This window comes from Pecten maximus, chromosome 15 (genome assembly GCF_902652985.1).
Source record: "Pecten maximus chromosome 15, xPecMax1.1, whole genome shotgun sequence".
In the NCBI taxonomy this organism is placed as follows: domain Eukaryota; kingdom Metazoa; phylum Mollusca; class Bivalvia; order Pectinida; family Pectinidae; genus Pecten; species Pecten maximus.
This window is the reverse complement of record NC_047029.1, coordinates 1,293,657-1,317,722: the sequence shown is the minus strand read 5'-3', so window position 1 is coordinate 1,317,722 and position 24,066 is coordinate 1,293,657. Positions and strand designations below refer to the sequence as shown.

The 24,066-nt window shown below is 38.6% G+C and overlaps 1 protein-coding gene across 1 annotated transcript; it reads left to right on the top strand.

Annotated features, from left to right (window-relative positions):
* The first annotated feature begins 1,862 nt into the window (after positions 1–1,862).
* Positions 1,863–19,794, top strand: LOC117343842 (3-ketoacyl-CoA thiolase B, peroxisomal-like). Its single transcript, XM_033906377.1, has 12 exons — positions 1,863–2,183; positions 2,841–2,934; positions 5,516–5,570; positions 6,412–6,491; positions 7,327–7,369; positions 12,717–12,812; positions 14,923–15,003; positions 15,858–15,954; positions 16,648–16,738; positions 17,448–17,627; positions 18,006–18,207; positions 19,045–19,794. The coding sequence occupies exons 1-12, from the start codon at positions 2,028–2,030 to the stop codon at positions 19,121–19,123; spliced, it is 1,254 nt and encodes a 417-aa protein (XP_033762268.1). The 5' UTR covers positions 1,863–2,027; the 3' UTR covers positions 19,124–19,794.
* Positions 19,795–24,066: the final 4,272 nt, after the last annotated feature.

Sequence of the window (24,066 nt, the reverse complement as noted above, 5' to 3'; positions counted from 1 at the left end):
CGAAGATTGTTTGTATTTTTTATTCATACCTATTCCTCCTTGTACACACTTGATGGAATTTGAGGTGCACATCAAGCATTTTACTTGAGGTAGATGGAATTTGAGGTGCACATCAAGCATTTTACTTGAGGTAGATGGAATTTGAGGTGCGCATCAAGCATTTTACTTGAGGTAGATGGAATTTGAGGTGCACATCAAGCATTTTACTTGAGGTAGATGGAATTTGAGGTGCACATCAAGCATTTTACTTGAGGTAGATGGAATTTGAGGTGCACATCAAGCATTTTACTTGAGGTAGATGGAATTTGAGGTGCACATCAAGCATTTTACTTGAGGTAGATGGAATTTGAGGTGCACATCAAGCATTTTACTTGAGGTAGATGGAATTTGAGGTGCACATCAAGCATTTTACTTGAGGTAGATGGAATTTGAGGTGCACATCAAGCATTTTACTTGAGGTAGATGGAATTTGAGGTGCACATCAAGCATTTTACTTGAGGTAGACTAAAGCTCATCATCATCACACTGAAGAAGGTATAAAAAAGTAAAATAAAAAAAAACATTAAAATTAATAGGAACCAAGCATGCTGGGTATTGCTAAAGCAGTGAATGTCCCCTATGAGGCCCAATAAAAATAGTAACAGTGACCTTGACCTTGGCCCAAAAATCCTGAAACTCGAACTTGATCTGTAGCTACTCACTGAAGTAACATACTAACTTTCACTAACATACTTTGAAGCATGGCTGAGAAAAATGCAGGAAACCCCAGTGGATGGACTAACAGAAACCCGGACGTGAAGGAAACCAATAGTCTCTCCGTTTTAACCAGTAGGGGGACTAATAAAAGATGAACTAAATAATATACCGAAGTGATAAAAATTGTTCCAAATCCGATTGATATACAAGTGTACTGTTTTCAGATCATCTGAGGTGAAGTCTTCTGTTGACCTATTGCAATCGACCGATGAATTATTTTGACCTTTGATCCTTCAAGGTCACAGGAGTCAAATATGATTAAATATTTAAACAACTTCTTCTTTATAACGAAGAGATCCAGATATCTGACATTAGTTTTGTAGCATGCTAGAATTAAAGGCTATCAAGTTATTTCAAATGGATGACCTTGACTTTAGCAAAAATCACATGGGTCCAATATGCTAAAATCTTTAAATAACTTTTTCTTTATAACCAAGTGCCCCAGAGACCTGATATTTGATTTGAAGCATGCTGGGATGAAGGGCTTTAAACACTGTTCAAATGAATGACCTTGATCTTCATTCAAGGTCACAGGGGTCAAATATTCTAAAATATATAAACAACTTCTTCTTGATAACGAAGAGATCCAGATATCTGACATTGGTTTTGTAGCATGCTAGAATGAAGGGCTACCAAGTTAGTTCAAATGGATGACCTTGACCTTAGTAAAAGTCACGGGTTCAATATGCTAAAATCGTTATATACACTTGTACCAAGAGGCTCAGAGACCTGATATTGGGTTTGTACCATTCAGGGGTATACGTAAAGGGCTATAAAGATTCTTTAAATAACATTAACCCTCATTCAAGGTCACAGGGGTCAAACCTCCTAAAATATATCAAAACTCTGGTGACTATTAACGCCCATGGGCCTCTTGTCAGTCCCAAAAAATATTTTGCTTATTGATATCAGCTAGTTGGCATACATATAATTATATACTCGTTAAGGATTCCGTTTGATGGTATTGAATATTTATGCTGACGTAATATGGGGAGTACAAGCGTCGTGATCTTTAAGTTTGTAGTCTCCTGTCTGTGGCCCCATTTTAAGGAAATCCGGATGTACTTATTGTGCAACGGATGTGATGTCATTTCTATCTTTCGGAATTCCCTTCAAGGATTGATATCAATTTGCAAACACAGGTAAAGTGTGTACTATGATCAGAGTCCTAGATAGTGACCTGATACAAATAGCACGATAACATATATATTAACCAGTGCGTACGAGAAAGTCGCCCATTTTGTAGTTGTCAGCCAACAGAGACAGAAAACATGGAACGAATGCGTGTTGTGTTTAGCCACCTGCCTGGTGGTGTTCAGCCGTCCCCAGTATCAGGAACCGGGAGGTTCGTGGACAGACCAGACGACATCGTCGTCATCTCTGCTCTCAGGACGCCCATAGGCAAGGCAAATAGGGGATCGTTCAAGGTACATGATTTTTACTCCAATTTTCGTCTGGCCTCATCCGTATCAACTCATGATCAACGCGTCACAGGGGCTTGACACGTTATATGACCCAGAATGAAATATTATTGTCAATAATAAGTTTAATATCTAGGTACCATAGGGTTAAAAAGTAAAAAAAAAGTGATCTAGAGATCGCACATAGGGTTTATTTTTTGCTATGTCATAGGAAGCTGTCAAGCCCCCGTGGATCAGCACATGTACAGATGCTTCGTAATCCGAAGCCCGATGATACAGTCTGGCAGATTTTTAAGATAAAACATCAGAAACCTTTGGATTAGTGCGTTGGGTTAGATGTTGTAAAGGGATTTAGAGATCATGAGATGATGTTGTCTTAGGCTGTGACCAGGGTCATTATATAGGACACCTGGGTGATTTACGGATCCGATATCGACCAATAATTTTCCACATTCTAATGTAGCCGGTCAAGGTTACGTCTTTAATTTGTGATCTGACTTTGATATGCTGCTTTTTTCCTTAATTAACAAAACAGTTAACTAAAAACTTACATACAGGTAAATTTAACTTATCAGTTGAATGACCTTTTTACCAAGGACAGACACTCATCATGATCAGTTACACAAGGAAATCCCTGTAAATTGAATTTTTCTTTGCAAACAGGATACCTATGGAGATGACCTGCTGGCAGCAGTCTTCAAAGGAGTGCTGAAGGAAAGTGGGGTGTCACCGCAACAGATTGGGGATGTATGTGTGGGTAGGTAATTAGTTCTAATTTAGAATTGATGACATTGATCAGTGGAATTCATAACGGCTGGTTGTGTGGAGCAGAGACCTATATAATATAGGTCTCTGTGTGGAGCAGTGGCAATATATTAGCTAACTAATGTAACTGCACAGGACAAAAATGGCCTGGTCAGGTCTATATGTATGTGTAGATATATATATATATAAATAAACATCATTTTGTTTTTGTTATATTTTATTAGCCCACCATCATCAGATGGTGGGATATTCAAATCGCCCTGCGTCCGTGGTCCGTCCGTCCGTCCGTCCGTAAACAATTCTTGTTATCACTATTTCTCAGAAAGTACTGAAGGGATCTTTCTCAAATTTCATATGTAGGTTCCCCTTGGTGCCTAATTATGCATAGCGCATTTTGAGACCTCTCGGAAATCAACATGGCCGACAGGCAGCCATCTTGGATTTTGACAATTGAAGTTTGTTATCGCTATTTCTCAGGAAGTACTGAAGGGATCTTTCTCAAATTTCATATGTAGGTTCCCCTTGGTGCCTAATTATGCATAGCGCATTTTGAGACCTATCGGAAAACAACATGGCCGACAGGCAGCCATCTTGGATTTTGACAATTGAAGTTTGTTATCGCTATTTCTCAGAAAGTACTGAAGGGATCTTTCTCAAATTTCATATGTTGGTTCCCCTTGGTGCCTAGTTATGCATATCGCATTTTGAGACCTCTCGGAAAACAACATGGCCGACAGGCAGCCATCTTGGATTTTGACAATTGAAGTTTGTTATCGCTATTTCTCAGGAAGTACTAAAGGGATCTTTCTCAAATTTCATATGTTGGTTCCCCTTGGTGCCTAGTTATGCATATTGCATTTTGAGACCAATCGAAAAACAACATGGCCGACAGGCAGCCATCTTGGATTTTGACAATTGAAGTTTGTTATCGCTATTTCTCAGAAAGTACTGGAAGGGATCTTTCCCAAATTGCATATGTAGGTTCCCCATGGTGCCTTGTTATGCATATTGCATTTTGAGACCTCTCGGAAATCAACATGGCCGACAGGCAGCCATCTTGGATTTTGACAATTGAAGTTTGTTATTGCTATTTCTCAGAAAGTACTGAAGGGATCTTTCTCAAATTTCATATGTAGGTTCCCCTTGGTGCCTTGTTATGCATATCGCATTTTGAGACCAATAGCAAAACAACATGGCCGACAGGCAGCCATCTTGGATTTTGACAATTGAAGTTTGTTATTGCTATTTCTCAGAAAGAACTGAAGGGATCTTTCTCAAATTTCAAAAAGCATATTGCATATTGAGACCAATCGGTAAACAGCATGGCCGACAGGCAGCCATCTTGGATTTTGACAATTGAAGTTTGTTATCACTATTTCTGAGAAAGCAATGAAGGGATCTTTCTCAAATTTCATATGTAGGTTCCCCTCGATGCCTAGTTATGCATATTACATTTTGAGACCAATTGGAAAACAACATGGCCGACAGCCAGGCATCTTGGATTTTGACAATTGAAGTTTGTTATCGCTATTTCTTAGAAAGTACTGAAGGGATCTTTCTCAAACTTTTTTGTAAGTTCCCCTTGGTCTGTTGTTCTGCATATTGCATCTTGGGACCAATAGGAAAACAACATGGCCGACTGGCAGCCATCTTGGATTTTGACAATTGACGTTTGTTATAGCTATTTATCAGATATTGCTGAAGGGATCTTTCTGAAATTTCATTTGTAGGTTGCCCTCTGTGCCTAGTTATGCATATTGGATTTTGAGACCAGTCAGAAAACAACCTGGCTGACAGGCAGCCATCTTGGATTTTGACAATTGAAGTTTGTTATCGCTATTTTACAGAAGGTACTGAAGGGGTCTTTCTCAAATTTCATATGTAGGTTCCCCTTGGTCCCTAGTGTTGCATTTTGGGACCAATCTGAAAACAACATGGCCGACAGACAGCCATTATCGCTAAATCTTAAATTTGTATATAGGTTCCCCTTGTTTGAAAAGTACTAGAGGGCTGTTTCTGAATTTACACAGATTAGTAAGACTTAGAGGAAGGGAAAAGTAGAGAAAAGATCAATCTGACATGGAACCTATAAAGATCATTCAATGGTGGGCGCCAAGATCCCTCTGGGATCTCTTGTTTATGTATATATATATATATGCATTTTGTGTATGAATCTGTTGCAAGATGTACAGAATGGTAAATATGCATTGTTTGTGTTTATATGTTTAATTTACCTCCACATGGATGTATTGAATCAGCAGTTTATAATTATACATGTAGTTGTCTTTATAATCTACATTGTAAATTACATAAATAGCTCTAACCTCCATAGCACTGACATATTATTTTAATTTCATTATTAATAGATTTCTATATTTTACCTTTAAAAACAGTATGACATTTCGAAGCTATCTAAAAAAAATATAGATATTATCAAATGAAATAATTTAAAGTTTTGGTTCCAATCAGCATTTAGTTCCATTTCAATAAAGTGACTTGCAATGTTTCTCTAATATTGTATGCACCTTAATATTCAGTAATATTATAAATCAAGTCTTTTTTTTAAATTGTAGGCAATGTGCATGATTCAAAAGATTCCTTCACAGCTAGAGTCGCCCAGTTTTATAGGTATGTGTATGTAATTATACCCCTGCAGCAATACTTCCATGTTATACTGGAAACAGATTGTGTATCTATCTGTCTGTGTCAGGATTTTTTCCAGACAGTTTTTATCCAAGTCTTATGAAATTTAATTGATGAATGGTCAACATACCGTATATAATCTGGACTAATATATTTTGGATTTGACCGCCTATTTTTATCACAGTTATGTCCCTTTAACTATTGATGACAGAATCTTGCCTGGTCAACTCCTCATGAAGTGTTCATCCAAACTTTGTAAACTTCACTTTATGTAATCCACCATTTTTTATGGCAGTTATCCCCCTTTGTCCATGTGTGTAAAGAACCTTGTCCTGTCAACTCTTTCTTCCAAATTTTTGGAAACTTATATACAAAACCGTAGTCAGCACTTACATTTACTGATGTTGTACAGCTGTGTTTACCGATTTCATCTACTTGTTGTATATATAATATAAGACAGCCATCCAGGCACCATTTGTACTTTTTTTTTGTGTAGTTAGCTCTGAACTCCGAACCCTCCCTCTTACTACTACCACCTCCACAATCTCTCACTTTGTCAGAGTTTATAAATTCATAGCTCAATAGAATTAGATATGTACATATTTATCATGTGACTATTCTGTTATCAACGGTCCATTACATAATTTTGCTATGAACATCTTTGTAAGCAGATCTAGAGTTGTGATTGGTTGAAGCTAAGGTTCCAATTGTTTCAATTGTAATATAAGTTTTTGGTGTGGTATTATCAAAGAAATAGCAATCATGCTAGAAGTCACAATTTTATTTTCATCTCCATGTAAAAAGAATTTATGATCCATTTTTATAGTGGAATTCCAGAAACAACCCCAGTATACACAACCAACCGACAGTGTTCCTCTGGACTGCAAGCCTTCATGAATGTCGCAGGTAAGATATCCATGCCGTTGATTTCCCCTGGATAAGAAAACAATTGAGTTCTTTCCAGGGGTATATATTGAGCCTGTCTCGAAGATTTATGGAGATTCACATATTCAAGTTTCATGATCAGTACTGAGAAGATAAAATAACTAATTTAAAAAAATAATTTTGATAAAACATCATAGAATGTTATTAAAAGCTAATTATGTATATACAGGGAATAGAGGTATTTAAAGATAAAGCAAATCCTTTCTTCACGAAAGTGAAGTGGGGGGTTGTTGTTGTTAGAAAAGTGATACATTATTAAAGTCTATATTTCTTGTAATGTAACAATGATATCCACATTTCCTTTAATTATAAAAAGCTCCTTGTTATATATAAATAGAGGATATCTAACAGTGTCTTCAGTAATACCAAATATATTTCACGAGTGGGGCTAATATTTTGATATTTTTCACGAGTGCACAGCACGAGTGAAAAATATCAAAATATTAGCCACACGAGTGAAATATATTTGGTATTACTGAAGACACTGTTAGATATTCTGTTTATTACATTTTTTTATCAACGAAAAACCTACCCCGTATGCTAACTAGGCCTACAGCGATAATTTGTAAACAAAAAAAGTAGTTCCCCCTGTCCAGGTGCTGACATATATGTCGGGCTTTCTGATTGGTCAATTATTTTTGTATTTTCTAATCATTAATTTGATTGGTCAAATCAGCAAAAGTGATATTTTTCACTAGTGAAAAATATCACTTTTATAGAATGAATAATTTTTGGTATTTCACTGGTAAAAATGTAATAATAAATATTCTCCTAATTTATGTTGATTTTTTTTCAGGTTCAATCAGGAATAATCAATGCGATATGGGCATCGGTGCTGGGTATGTAATTTCATGTTTAATTTCATTACAAGAAAAATATATGTCTAAGTTTATTTAAAATTAGTGGTCTAGCTTTATTTTCAATATTGAAAGTAATAACAGAAGTCTCTCTTTTTTCATCAGACATTTTCTATTTCTGGAATATATTTGAAATGTTTTTAAGATCATGATTAACATTGGCAATTTATGTTTTAATTATTCAAAGTTTTAACATTGTCAATCTGTAGAATTAACAGCAATTGGTAATAAACTAGGTACTTAATACGTCTATAAGATACGACAAACAATTGTTTTCTAATTGTGACAAATGTGTTGATGTGTTTTACTGTAACTATATTTGTGTTAAACTGTCAGATTTATCGCCCTTGTAGTATCAAACTTCCAGATAAAAGGTTACCTAGTTGAACAAAGAGGTACTGCACACTGTGGAAGTTATTCTTAAAATGATTAACATCATACAATGAGCTAGTCATCGCCTTCCTTCAATGAATTACTCCAAAACCCGTAATGTCACCTCTCCAATGTCGCCTCATCTGTATGTCAACTTGTCTCTTAATATTGGCTCTCTCTATGTGGACTTCTCTATGTAGACTCCTCTATGTTGACTCCTCTATGTTGACTCCTCTATGTTGACTCCTCTATGTGGACTCCTCTATGTAGACTCCTCTATGTAGACTCCTCTATGTGGACTCCTCTATGTAGACTCCTCTATGTAGACTCCTCTATGTGGACTCCTCTATGTGAACTCCTCTATGTGGACTCCTCTATGTGGACTCCTCTATGTAGACTCCTCTATGTGGACTCCTCTATGTGAACTCCTCTATGTGGACTCCTCTATGTAGACTCCTCTATGTTGACTCCTCTATGTTGACTCCTCTATGTGAACTCCTCTATGTGGACTCCTCTATGTAGACTCCTCTATGTGGACTCCTCTATGTAGACTCCTCTATGTAGACTCCTCTATGTGGACTCCTCTATGTGGACTCCTCTGTTTTGACCCCTCTATGTGAACTCCTCTATGTAGACTCCTCTATGTAGACTCCTCTATGTGAACTCCTCTATGTGGACTCCTCTATGTAGACTCCTCTATGTGGACTCCTCTATGTAGACTGTTCTATGTAGACTCCTCTATGTGGACTCCTCTATGTAGACTCCTCTATGTAGACTCCTCTATGTAGACTGTTCTATGTAGACTCCTCTATGTGGACTCCTCTATGTGGACTCCTCTATGTGTGATCCTCTATGTAGACTCCTCTATGTAGACTCCTCTATGTAGACTCCTCTATGTAGACTGTTCTATGTAGACTGTTCTATGTAGACTCCTCTATGTAGACTCCTCTATGTAGACTCCTCTATGTTGACTCCTCTATGTAGACTCCTCTATGTAGACTGTTCTATGTAGACTCCTCTATGTTGACTCCTCTATGTAGACTCCTCTATGTAGACTGTTCTATGTAGACTCCTCTATGTGGACTCCTCTATGTAGACTCCTCTATGTAGACTCCTCTATGTAGACTCCTCTATGTAGACTCCTCTATGTGGACTCCTCTATGTAGACTCCTCTATGTTGACTCCTCTATGTTGACTCCTCTATATGGACTCCTCTATGTAGACTCCTCTATGTAGACTCCTCTATGTAGACTCCTCTATGTAGACTCCTCTATGTAGACTCCTCTATGTGAACTCCTCTATGTCGACTCCTCTATGAGGACCCCTCTATGTAGACTCCTCTATGTAGACTCCTCTATGTTGACTCCTCTATGTTGACTCCTCTATGTAGACTCCTCTATGTTGACTCCTCTATGTAGACTCCTCTATGTAGACTCCTCTATGTAGACTCCTCTATGTGGACTCCTCTATGTGGACTCCTCTATGTAGACTCCTCTATGTAGACTCCTCTATGTAGACTCCTCTATGTAGACTGTTCTATGTAGACTGTTCTATGTAGACTCCTCTATGTTGACTCCTCTATGTGAACTCCTCTATGTAGACTCCTCTATGTAGACTGTTCTATGTAGACTCCTCTATGTTGACTCCTCTATGTAGACTCCTCTATGTAGACTCCTCTATGTAGACTCCTCTATGAGGACTCCTCTATGTGGACTCCTCTGTTTAGACTCCTCTATGTAGACTCCTCTATGTAGACTCCTCTATGGAGACTCCTCTATGTAGACTCCTCTATGTAGACTGTTCTATGTAGACTCCTCTATGTGGACTCCTCTATGTAGACTCCTCTATGTAGACTCCTCTATGTAGACTCCTCTATGTAGACTCCTCTATGTGGACTCCTCTATGTAGACTCCTCTATGTTGACTCCTCTATGTGGACTCCTCTATGTAGACTCCTCTATGTTGACTCCTCTATGTAGACTCCTCTATGTAGACTCCTCTATGTAGACTCCTCTATGTAGACTCCTCTATGTGAACTCCTCTATGTCGACTCCTCTATGAGGACCCCTCTATGTAGACCCCTCTATGTAGACTCCTCTATGTAGACTCCTCTATGTAGACTCCTCTATGTAGACTCCTCTATGTAGACTCCTCTATGTAGACTCCTCTATGTAGACTCCTCTATGTAGACTCCTCTATGTGGACTCCTCTATGTGGACTCCTCTATGTAGACTCCTCTATGTGGACTCCTCTATGTGGACTCCTCTATGTGGACTCCTCTATGTGGACTCCTCTATGTGGACTCCTCTATGTAGACTCCTCTATGTGGACTCCTCTATGTGGACTCCTCTATGTAGACTCCTCTATGTGGACTCCTCTATGTAGACTCCTCTATGTAGACTCCTCTATGTAGACTCCTCTATGTAGACTGTTCTATGTAGACTGTTCTATGTAGACTCCTCTATGTAGACTCCTCTATGTAGACTCCTCTATGTAGACTGTTCTATGTAGACTCCTCTATGTTGACTCCTCTATGTAGACTCCTCTATGTAGACTCCTCTATGTAGACTCCTCTATGTAGACTCCTCTATGTAGACTGTTCTATGTAGACTGTTCTATGTAGACTCCTCTATGTTGACTCCTCTATGTGAACTCCTCTATGTAGACTCCTCTATGTAGACTCCTCTATGTGGACTCCTCTATGTTGACTCCTCTATGTAGACTCCTCTATGTGGACTCCTCTATGTGGACTCCTCTATGTAGACTCCTCTATGTTGACTCCTCTATGTTGACTCCTCTATGTCGACTCCTCTATGTGGACTCCTCTATGTAGACTCCTCTATGTAGACTCCTCTATGTAGACTCCTCTATGTTGACTCCTCTATGTTGACTCCTCTATGTAGACTCCTCTATGTAGACTGTTCTATGTAGACTCCTCTATGTTGACTCCTCTATGTTGACTCCTCTATGTAGACTCCTCTATGTAGACTGTTCTATGTAGACTCCTCTATGTTGACTCCTCTATGTAGACTCCTCTATGTAGACTCCTCTATGTTGACTCCTCTATGTAGACTCCTCTATGTAGACTGTTCTATGTAGACTCCTCTATGTTGACTCCTCTATGTAGACTCCTCTATGTAGACTCCTCTATGTAGACTCCTCTATGTTGACTCCTCTATGTTGACTCCTCTATGTAGACTCCTCTATGTAGACTGTTCTATGTAGACTCCTCTATGTTGACTCCTCTATGTTGACTCCTCTATGTAGACTCCTCTATGTAGACTGTTCTATGTAGACTCCTCTATGTTGACTCCTCTATGTTGACTCCTCTATGTTGACTCCTCTATGTTGACTCCTCTATGTAGACTCCTCTATGTAGACTGTTCTATGTAGACTCCTCTATGTTGACTCCTCTATGTAGACTCCTCTATGTAGACTCCTCTATGAGGACTCCTCTATGTGGACTCCTCTGTTTAGACTCCTCTATGTAGACTCCTCTATGTAGACTCCTCTATGGAGACTCCTCTATGTTGACTCCTCTATGTAGACTCCTCTATGTGAACTCCTCTATGTAGACTCCTCTATGTAGACTCCTCTATGTAGACTCCTCTATGTAGACTCCTCTATGTTGACTCCTCTATGTAGACTCCTCTATGTTGACTCCTCTATGTAGACTCCTCTATGTAGACTCCTCTATGTGAACTCTATGTGAACTCCTCTATGTAGACTCCTCTATGTTGACTCCTCTATGTAGACTCCTCTATGTTGACTCCTCTATGTAGACTCCTCTATGTAGACTCCTCTATGTAGACTCCTCTATGTAGACTCCTCTATGTGGACTCCTCTATGTAGACTCCTCTATGTTGACCCCTCTATGTAGACTCCTCTATGTATACTGTTCTATGTAGACTCCTCTATGTAGACTCCTCTATGTGGACTCCTCTATGTAGACTCCTCTATGTTGACTCCTCTATGTAGACTCCTCTATGTAGACTCCTCTATGTGGACTCCTCTATGTAGACTCCTCTATGTGGACTCCTCTATGTAGACTCCTCTATGTAGACTCCTCTATGTGGACTCCTCTATGTAGACTCCTCTATGTAGACTCCTCTATGTGAACTCCTCTATGTGAACTCCTCTATGTAGACTCCTCTATGTAGATTCCTCTATGTGAACTCCTCTATGTAGACTCCTCTATGTGAACTCCTCTATGTAGACTCCTCTATGTAGACTCCTCTATGTGAACTCCTCTATGTAGACTCCTCTATGTGAACTCCTCTATGTGGACTCCTCTATGTGAACTCCTCTATGTAGACTCCTCTATGTGAACTCCTCTATGTGGACTCCTCTATGTAGACTCCTCTATCTAGACTCCTCTATGTGGACTCCTCTATGTAGACTCCTCTATGTGGACTCCTCTATGTAGACTCCTCTATGTAGACTCCTCTATGTAGACTGTTCTATGTAGACTCCTCTATGTGGACTCCTCTATGTAGACTCCTCTATGTAGACTCCTCTATGTAGACTCCTCTATGTAGACTCCTCTATGTAGACTCCTCTGTTTTGACTCCTCTATGTAGACTCCTATATGTGAAATCCTCTATGTCCTCTACCTCTATACCAGCCCCTTTATATGGGCTCCTCTTTGTTGGCTTTTCTAAGTCAGCTCCTCTTTGTTGGGTCCTGTATATTGGCTCTTAAAAATCAGCTTCTTTAAGTTGGCTCAACTATGTCAGTTCCTCTATATTGACTCCTATAAGTCAGCCCCTTATGTTGGCTCGATTATATGATGGATCCTCTATATCTGCCCCTCTAAGTCAGCTCCTCTGAGTCACCTTCTCTAAGTTGGCTCCTCTATACCGGCTTCCCTTATATGCTTAGAAGTTATTTGTGTCTTCAATCACCTAAGCATAGACATATCAAAAAAAAATATCCAAATTTTTTATTTTTATCCATAGGTTTGAGCAAATGACAATGAACAAAGGTCTAGATCATACATTTAACCCTAAGATGTTAGGAGAGGAGAAAGCCAAGAACTGCTTGATACCTATGGGGTGAGTATTCCTGGAGTTATCTCCCTTTACTGTCTGATACCTATGGGGTGAGTATTCCTGGAGTTATCTACCTCTACTGTCTGATACCTATGGGTGAGTATTCCTGGAGTTATCTCCCATTTACTGTCTGATACCTATGGGGTGAGTATTCCTGGAGTTATCTCCCTTTACTGTCTGATACCTATGGGTGAGTGTTCCTGGAGTTATCTACCTTTATTGTCTGATACCTATTGGGTGAGTATTCCTGGAGTTATCTCCCTTTACTGTCTGATACCTATGGGGTGAGTATTCCTGGAGTTATCTCCCTTTACTGTCTGATACCTATGGGGTGAGTATTCCTGGAGTTATCTCCCTTTACTGTCTGATACCTATGGGGTGAGTATTCCTGGAGTTATCTCCCTTTACTGTCTGATACCTATGGGTGAGTGTTCCTGGAGTTATCTACCTTTATTGTCTGATACCTATGGGGTGAGTATTCCTGGAGTTATCTCCCTTTACTGTCTGATACCTGTGGGGTGAGTGTTCCTGGAGTTATCTCCCTTTACTGTCCCGATACCTGTGGGGTGAGTATTCCTGGAGTTATCTCCCTTTATTGTCTGATACCTGTGGGTTGAGTGTTCCTGGAGTTATCTACCCTGACTGTCTGATACCTATGGGGTGAGTATTCCTGGAGTTACCTCCCTTTATTGTCTGATACCTGTGGGATGAGTGTTCCTGGAGTTATCTCCCTTTACTGTCTGATACCTATGGGGTGAGTATTCCTGGAGTTATCTACCTTTATTGTCTGATACCTATGGGGTGAGTATTCCTGGAGTTTTCTACCTTTACTGTCTGATACCTATGGGGTGAGTGTTCCTGGAGTTATCTACCCTGACTGTCTGATACCTATGGGGTGAGTATTCCTGGAGTTATCTCCCTTTACTGTCTGATACCTATGGGGTGAGTATTCCTGGAGTTATCTCCCTTTACTGTCCGATACCTATGGGTGAGTGTTCCTGGAGTTATCTCCCTTTACTGTCTGATACCTATGGGGTGAGTATTCCTGGAGTTATCTCCCTTTACTGTCTGATACCTATGGGTGAGTGTTCCTGGAGTTATCTCCCTTTATTGTCTGATACCTATGGGGTGAGTATTCCTGGAGTTATCTCCCTTTATTGTCTGATACCTATGGGTGAGTATTCCTGGAGTTATCTACCTTTATTGTCTGATACCTATGGGGTGAGTATTCCTGGAGTTATCTACCCTGACTGTCTGATACCTGTGGGGTGAGTATTCCTGGAGTTATCTACCCTGACTGTCTGATACCTATGGGGTGAGTATTCCTGGAGTTATCTACCCTGACTGTCTGATACCTATGGGGTGAGTATCCCTGGAGTTATCTACCCTGACTGTCTGATACCTATGGGGTGAGTATTCCTGGAGTTATCTCCCTTTACTGTCTGATACCTATGGGTGAGTATTCCTGGAGTTATCTACCTTTACTGTCTGATACCTGTGGGGTGAGTATTCCTGGAGTTATCTACCCTGACTGTCTGATACCTATGGGGTGAGTATTCCTGGAGTTATCTACCTTTACTGTCTGATACCTATGGGGTGAGTATTCCTGGAGTTATCTACCCTGACTGTCTGATACCTATGGGGTGAGTGTTCCTGGAGTTATCTACCTTTACTGTCTGATACCTATGGGTGAGTATTCCTGGAGTTATCTACCCTGACTGTCTGATACCTATGGGGTGAGTGTTCCTGGAGTTATCTACCTTTACTGTCTGATACCTATGGGGTGAGTATTCCTGGAGTTATCTACCCTGACTGTCTGATACCTATGGGTGAGTGTTCCTGGAGTTATCTCCCTTTACTGTCTGATACCTATGGGTGAGTATTCCTGGAGTTATCTACCTTTACTGTCTGATACCTATGGGGTGAGTATTCCTGGAGTTATCTACCTCTACTGTCTGATACCTATGGGGTGAGTATTCCTGGAGTTATACAGCTTCACACCATAGACTTTTCTATAAATATAGACTTGATTAGACATGTTTGTTTCAATTGTATTTTTTTTTTTTTTTTTTTTCATTATTTTTGTATCGGTGATTTGAATACATCTTTACAGCCTGACGTCTGAGAATGTGGCTGAGAAATATGGACTGACCCGAGAGGAACAGGATCAATTTGCCTTGTTATCACAGGACAGGTTAGTTTGGAGATTTACTATAATTGTGTAAATTATATGATATGTAAATAGAAATAAAAATTTAACAGATGAAAAGGTCTGTTTTAATCCTAGGAGGTGGTAATATAAACTGTCCGTGTATGTAAGTCAACAGTCATCTCTTTTTCCTTTCCTAATTAGAGGGGATAATTTGTCCTTTCAGTTTCACCAGATTTCTATCTTTTCTCCTTAAGTTAATTTCTGTAGTCGATTATGTTCCTACATATATAGACAGCTGTCCTCATTTGACCTTTGATGTTATCAGGATGTTATTTTCTGATAGAACAAAAAAAAAATTATCTTTAAAAAAGACAAACGGCATAAAAAAGAAATATCTTTAAAAAAGATAAACGGCATAGTTTTAATGCTGGTGGTTATAATGTAGAACTGATGGTGAAATAAACTAACAAACTAAAGCGTTTTAGCACGAATAACAAAATTATATCAGTTTGAATCATTTTTTGGTAATAATAAGACTGCATTTGAATCAGGAATATTATCTTATTAATGTGTCATTTAAAAAGAAAATCTACTTATTCAGTTTGCATTCAATCTTATCTTTGTTTCGTTTTTAACTGCATATCTGCATTTTGCATTTACCGCTACATTGACCAATCACATACTTCCTCTTGACCAGTAACGCCACCTGTCGCGTCATATCCGGGGACAAAAGAAAAATTAAACGGCTATGCCGAAAAACCCTGATTTTGTTGATTATTATTTATGCATCTGACTGAGTAATCTGATGGAGATAAAACACATCTATAGCACATTGAGCTTCCATGGAAATAACTTTTCAGTGAAATTTATTACATAATATTTTTTTTAACCAACAGGGCTGCCAAAGCACAGAAAGAGGGTCTTTTTGACAATGAAATTGTTCCTGTTACCACAACTATCAAAGATAAGGAGGGGAACGAGACAACAATTACTGTAAGTGGGGAACAGACCGACTGTCATCTGAAACATCACAGTGACATGTCATGGTTATACTGTTTCAATTTGAGTTTACTGGCGACTCAATCATGATCAATAGCCAGTCAGTTAAACTGATAACCCAAACAGTGTAACAGTGGTATCCGATACACTATCACAGAAGGGCTAGCTGGATTTGATGTTTATACATACAAGATAGTTGGTTTTTTTCCTAAATAGTTATCGGAAATGTTATTCTCTTTGCCAACAGAGACTTCATTAGTGTACATTATAAGTCTCTGATGTTTGTAGTCACTGACCTTTCAGGGTCATAGTCTGACCTTTCAAGGTCATTAGTGGTCCCTTATAATGCCATGTACAATTGATATACATGTTTCATAATTATGCAAATAGAAATTTGCAAATGATATATTTTTGTTACACTGTTACAAATTATTTTCACGTACCATTCAACTAATGTGTTGTGTCGTAACTAGATAAGAATGCAATTTCATTCTGATGTACAAATTTAATGTAAAAAGTGAGTTTAAAGGTGAAGGTCAAAGGTCTAAACAATAGGTTTATACATTTAACTTATCCAGTTATATTTCTCCTTTCTTCTGTCTGTTTGTTGTATCCTCCTAAAACAATATATACTACGTCACAATGTGTAGTCTTCTTTGTTTTTATTGATTGTTTTTACTTTTCAAGGTCAAAAAAGATGATGGTATTCGTCCCACTACTCTTCAGGGATTGCTTAAGTTGAAGGCAGCATTTAAAAAAGGGGGATCAACCACAGCAGGTAAACGTTGTTTAAGGAAGCATAAGACCTTAACTTCCAAACAAATATGAATATATAAGGGAGGTAACTAGCACAAATCATGGTCTAACTCCTTCTCATGAGGTAAAAATTAACTTGCAAAAAATCACATTTAAGTCTGTCTCAAACTAAAGAGATATATGAATTTGACAATATGTATTTGTATTTTGGCAATAGATGAGATTGAAACAAAGTCCAAGAATTAGATGTAGCATACCTAATTCTAGTTAACAGTAAACATCAATGGATGTTACCAATACATCATACAGGTAACAGTAGCCAGGTAAACAATACATCATACAGGTAACAGTAGTCAGGTAAACAATACATCATACAGGTAACAGTAACCAGGTAAACAATACATCATACAGGTAACAGTAGCCAGGTAAACAATACATCATACAGGTAACAGTAGCCAGGTAAACAATACATCATACAGGTAACAGTAGTCAGGTAAACAATACATCATACAGGTAACAGTAGCCAGGTAAACAATACATCATACAGGTAACAGCAGTCAGGTAAATATTAATGGTTGTAAACAATACATCATACAGGTAACAGTAGTCAGGTAAACATTAATGGTTATAAACAATACATCATACAGGTAACAGTAGCCAGGTAAACAATACATCATACAGGTAACAGTAGTCAGGTAAACATTAATGGTTATAAACAATACATCATACAGGTAACAGTAGCCAGGTGAGCGATGGAGCTGCAGCAGTCTTACTGGCCCGACGATCTGAGGCTGTCCGTCTAAACCTGCCAATTCTGGGAGTCCTGAGGGGGTACGCTGTAGGGGGCTGTCCCCCAGAAATCATGGGCATTGGACCAGCTATCGCCATCCCCATGTTATTAACAAAGACAGGTAAAATCTTTAATCATGCGAGGGTTAAAATGTTTTCTATGTATAAGAGGTCTTTTTTTGGTTAAAAGAATTAGATAGTACATTAATGTTTTTATTGTTTTTTTAGTGTTTTTTTTTCTTTGATTAAGTTCACATTATTTCTCCAGATAGAAGAGGTAATTTTATTACTAAGTCTACACTAAGTACACTTATCTGTGATGTAACAAACTGGGATAATTGGTCACCACAATTTATATAACATGAATTGTATTGATAGCCCCTTCAGGCTGTGTCTTTATACTGATAATGAGCATTACCTCCATTTGAACATACACTGTACGTCCTTCCTAATCCACGACTCATCATACTTGACATTTATCTCCCTCCATCCATGGTTAGGTATGACCAAGGAAGCGATAGAGATCTTTGAGATAAATGAAGCATTTGCCAGCCAAGCCAAATACTGTGTGGACAAGCTTGGTCTTCCCTCAGAAAAGGTCAATCCAAAGGGCGGAGCTATTGCCCTAGGACACCCTCTGGGCTGTACTGGTGCCAGGCAGATCGCCACTCTTCTACACGAACTCAAACGGAGAGGGAAAAAGTAAGACATATATTTTAAAACAGTATTTTACTTGATCAATAGTTTCTCAACTTGTTTCAAAAACCAGCTTAGAGCTTGATATGAATTTCTCTTCCAAAAATGGTGTGATCTCCATTTAAATTTATTACATTAGGAAGCATTGCATCAAGCTTTTTTATTTATTAATTAAAAGTTAATTCCTAAATTGTAGGCCCTTATAAAAAACATGTGTTGTTAAAGTTATTTCAGATAGTTTTTTTTATAATTTCATGACATGCAGATTTAGAATACTTCAAAACAATTACTATTACCTGTATTTAATACAAAAGTTTCATTAATCAATCAGTTTGTCTGTGAGTCCAAATTTTATGACTGGAGAATTTTTAGATTAGTTTTTATGTAATTATCCTACCTTTCCAGGTATTTCCATTGAAAATCATTATTGTGAGAGTTATGCCCCTTCTCTCTATTCTGGTTACCAAGATTAAATATCTCATACAGGTTGATATTGAGATTGGTGTACTTTAGACTGATTGAAACCTTGCAATGGATTTTTGCGATATGCAAATTATGAGATTAGATTAACTAATCTGATTAAATACAACAGTCTTTGTGTTTATGGTATAGTTCTTCTTCAATCAGATTAACTGTTCTTTCTCTAGTTCTTATCCAATCAGATAAGCTGCTGTACTTTCCCCAGTTTTTACCCAATCAGATAACTTGTTCTTTCCCAACACACATCCAATTAGATAAGCTGTTCTTCCCCTGGAGCTCTTATCCAATCAGATTAACCATTGTCCTGTTTTGTTTTTACCCAGTAGAATTAACTCCTAACCAATCAGCCAATCTCTATTACAGGTCCTACGGGGTAGTGTCCATGTGTATGGGTACAGGGATGGGAGCCGCTGCCTTGTTTGAGTACCCAGGACAAGCCTAGTAAACAAACAGTGTAAACATTCTCAAACAACAACTGTGATCATTAATACGCCATATTCAGAGAAGGATATCAGTTTCTGTAATCTGAAAACATGAACAAATTAAACAAATTGATGATGATTAGGGTGAAAGGTGTGTTGTGTGACCGCTGTACCAACTGATGGTCCAAGCCTGCATACATAGGGTATATATCGTAATCAGAGGAATTTACAATGGCACTAAATCAGCAGTAAGGCAATGTGACTTGTGACCAAGGGCTGGGAATTGAATCCATGTGACCAGTGGTCTAAAGCCTGACCTTTAACATCGTGTTTCTGATCAGCTTAACAGAGAACAATGATGAGGCCATGTAAAAAATATCTGCAAGAAAATAATGAAATTCAAAACTGAAACTCTTTAATTGCTATTAAAAATGGTGGTTTAAAGAAAATATATACATATATATACTACTGAAATATTTAACTATTTGTACATTTTATAGATAAATGTTTGTATCAGAGTAAGATTGTATGTGTTATGGACATGTTATAAGTTCATAAGACTGACCAACTGTATTTGAATGATTAAGATGATTAATATGTATAATAGAAATACGTGTGCAATATGTTTGACAGTGTGGATGAAAGGAAATTGAAGATTAAAGAGAAAATTAAAGTTGGATATATATTGAAAGTTGTTCAATTTATTGTATCATTTTGTTGGGCATCGAGGATGGAATTAGAAGACTCTTACCCTTCCTGAACACCTGGTCTTGTTCACCTTATAACTTTACAAGGGTCTCCATCCTCATAACTTTACAAGGGTATCCATCCTAATAACTTTACAAGGGTCTCCATCCTCATAACTTTACAAGGGTCTCCATCCTTATAACCCATCCTAATAACTTTACAAGGGTCTCCATCCTCATAACTTTACAAGGGTCTCCATCCTTATAACCCATCCTAATAACTTTACAAGGGTCTCCATCCTCATAACTTTACAAGGGTCTCCATCCTTATAGCTTAACAAGGGTCTCCATCCTTATAACTTTACAAGGGTCTCCATCCTTATAACTTTACAAGGGTCTCCATCCTTATAACTTTACAAGGGTCTCCATCTTTATAACTTTACAAGGGTCTCCATCCTAATAACTTTACAAGGGTCTCCATCCTTATAACTTTACAAGGGTCTCCATCCTCATAACTTTACAAGGGTCTCCATCCTTATAACTTTACAAGGGTCTCCATCCTTATAACTTTACAAGAGTCTCCATCCTTATAATTTTACAAGGGTCGCCATCCTTATAACTTTAGTTTACACGTCAGTAATACAATACAAACGGTCGTCTGTATAGTTTACACGTCAGTACAACACAAACTGTCGTCTGTATAGTTTACACGTCAGTACAACACAAACTGTCGTCTGTATAGTTTACACGTCGGTATAAAACACAAACTGTCGCCTGTATAGTTTACAAGTCAGTAGTACAACACAAACTGTCGCCTGTAGTTTACGCGCCAGTACAACACAAACTGTCGCCTGTATAGTTTACACGTCAGTTCAACACAAACTGTCGTCTGTATGGTTTACACGCCAGTACAACACACACTGTCGTCTGTATAGTTTACACGTCAGTACAACACAAACTGTCGCCTGTATAGTTTACACGTCAGTCGTACATGTACAACACAAACTGTCGCCTGTATATTTTACACATCTGTAGTACAACACAAACTGTCACCTGTATAGTTTACACGTCGGTACATCACAAACTGTCGCCTGTATAGTTTACACGTCAGTAGTACAACACAAACTGTCGCCTGTATAGTTTACACGTCAGTAGTACAACACAAACTGTCACCTGTATAGTTTACACGTCGGTACAACAGAAACTGTCGCCTGTATAGTTTACACGTCAGAAGTACAACACAAAGTGTCGTCTGTATAGTTGACACGTCAGTACAACATAAACTGTCACCTGTATAGTTTACACGTCAGTACAACACAAACTGTCGTCTGTATAGTTTACACGTCAGTACAACACACACTGTCGCCTGTATAGTTTAACGTCGGTACATCACAAACTGTCGTCTGTATAGTTTAAACGTCAGTACAACACAAACTGTCGCCTGTATAGTTTACACATCAGTAGTACAACACAAACTGTCACCTGTATAGTTTACGCGCCAGTACAACACAAACTGTCGTCTGTATAGTTTACACGTCGGTACATCACAAACTGTCGTCTGTATAGTTTACACGTCAGTACAACACAAACTGTCACCTGTATAGTTTAAACGTCAGTACAACACAAACTGTCGCCTGTATAGTTTACACGTCAGTATAAAACACAAACTGTCGTCTGTATAGTTTACAATCAGTACAACACAAACTGTCACCTGTATAGTTTACACGTCGGTACAACACAAACTGTCGCCTTGATAGTTTACACGTCAGTATAAAACACAAACTGTCGCCTTTATAGTTTACACGTTAGTACAACACAAGCTGTCGCCTGTATAGTTTACACGTTAGTAGTACAGCACAACCTGTCGCCTGTATAGTTTTCACGTCAGTATAACACAAACTGTCGTCTGTATAGTTTACACGTCAGTAGTACAACACAAACTGTCGTCTGTATAGTTTACAGTCAGTACAACACAAACTGTCGTCTGTATAGTTTACACGCCAGAACAACACAAACTGTCGTCTGTATAGTTTACACGTCAGTACAACACAAACTGTCGTCTGTATAGTTTACAGTCAGTACAACACAAACTTTCACCTGTATAGTTTACACGTCAGTAGTAAAACACAACATGCCGCCTGTATAGTTTTCACGTCAGTATAAAGCACAAACTGTTGTCTGTATAGTTTACACGTCGGTACAACACAAACTGTCGCCTGTATAGTTTACACGTCAGTAGTACAACACAAACTGTCGCCTGTATAGTTTACACGTCATTCATACATGTACAACACAAACTGTCGCCTGTATATTTTACACGTCAGCAGTACAACACAAACTGTCGCCTGTAAAGTTCGTCAGTACAACACAAACTGTCGCCTGTATAGTTTACACGTCAGTAGTACAACACAAACTGTCACCTGTATAGTTTAAACGTCGGTACAACACAAACTGTCGCCTGTATAGTTTACACATCAGTCGTACATGTACAACACAAACTGTCGCCTGTATATTTTACACGTCAGTACAACACAAACTGTCGCCTTTATAGTTTACACGTCAGTACAACACAAACTGTCGTCTGTAGAGTTTACACGTCAGTACAACACAAACTGTCGTCTGTATAGTTTACACGTCAGTATAAAACACAACTGTCACCTGTAAAGTTAACACGTCAGTACAACACAATATATCGCCTGTTTAGTTTACACGTCAGTACAACATAAACTGTCGCCTGTATAGTTTACAAGTCATCACAACACAAACTGGTGTCTGTATAGTTTACACGTCAGTACAACACAAACTGGCGCCTGTATAGTTTACACGTCAGTACAACACAAACTGTCGCCTATATAGTTTACACGTCAGTACAACACAAACTGTCGCCTTTATAGTTTACACATCAGTAGTACAAGACAAACTGTCATCTGTATAGTTTACAGTCAGTACATCACAAACTGTCGTCTGTATAGTTTACACGTCAGTACAACACAAACTGTCGTCTGTATAGTTTACAGTCAGTACAACACAAACTGTCGTCTGTATAGTTTACAGTCAGTACAACACAAACTGTCGTCTGTATAGTTTACACGCCAGAACAACACAAACTGTCGTCTGTATAGTTTACACGTCAGTACAACACAAACTGTCGTCTGTATAGTTTACAGTCAGTACAACACAAACTGTCACCTGTATAGTTTACACGTCGGTACAAAACAAACTGTCGCCTTGATAGTTCACACGTCAGTACAACACAAACTGTCGCCTGTATAGTTTACACGTCAGTAGTACAACACAAACTGTCACCTGTATAGTTTACACGTCAGTAGTACAACCCAACATATCACCTGTATAGTTTTCACGTCAGTATCAAGCACAAACTGTTGTCTGTATAGTTTACACGTCGGTACAACACAAACTGTCGCCTGTATAGTTTACACGTCAGTAGTACAACACAAACTGTCGCCTGTATAGTTTACACGTCAGTACAACACAGACTGTCGTCTGTATAGTTTACACGTCAGTACAACACAAACGGTCGTCTGTATAGTTTACACGTCAGTATAACACAACCTGTCGTCTGTATAGTTTACACGTCAGTATAAAACACAACTGTCACCTGTAAAGTTAACACGTCAGTACAACACAATATATCGCCTGTATAGTTTACACGTCAGTACAACATAAACTGTCGCCTGTATAGTTTACAAGTCATCACAACACAAACTGGTGTCTGTATAGTTTACACGTCAGTTCAACACAAACTGTCGCCTGTATGGTTTACACGCCCGTCCAACACAAACTGTCGTCTGTATAGTTTACACGTCATTCATACATGTACAACACAAACTGTCGCCTGTATATTTTACACGTCAGCAGTACAACACAAACTGTCGCCTGTAAAGTTCGTCAGTACAACACAAACTGGTGTCTGTATAGTTTACACGTCAGTACAACACAAACTGTCACCTGTATAGTTTACACGTCAGTTCAACACAAACTGTCGCCTGTATGGTTTACACGCCAGTACAACACACACTGTCGCCTGTATAGTTTACACGTCAGTACAACACAAACTGTCGTCTGTATAGTTTACACGTCAGTCGTACATGTACAACACAAACTGTCGCCTGTATATTTTACACGTCAGTACAACACTAACTGTCGCCTGTATAGTTTACACGTCAGTAGTACAACACAAACTGTCACCTGTATAGTTTACACCTCGGTACATCAAAAACTGTCGTCTGTATAGTTTACACGTCAGTACAACGCAA

Excerpts from the sequence above, each read along its gene's own strand:
- LOC117343842 (XM_033906377.1), top strand. The coding sequence starts at position 2,028 with ATGGAACGAATGCGTGTTGTGTTTAGCCACCTGCCTGGTGGTGTTCAG. Across the intron at positions 7,370-12,716 it reads GATATGGGCATCGGTGCTGG|GTTTGAGCAAATGACAATGA; the intron begins GTATGTAATTTC and ends TTTTATCCATAG. Across the intron at positions 18,208-19,044 it reads CTCAAACGGAGAGGGAAAAA|GTCCTACGGGGTAGTGTCCA; the intron begins GTAAGACATATA and ends TCTCTATTACAG.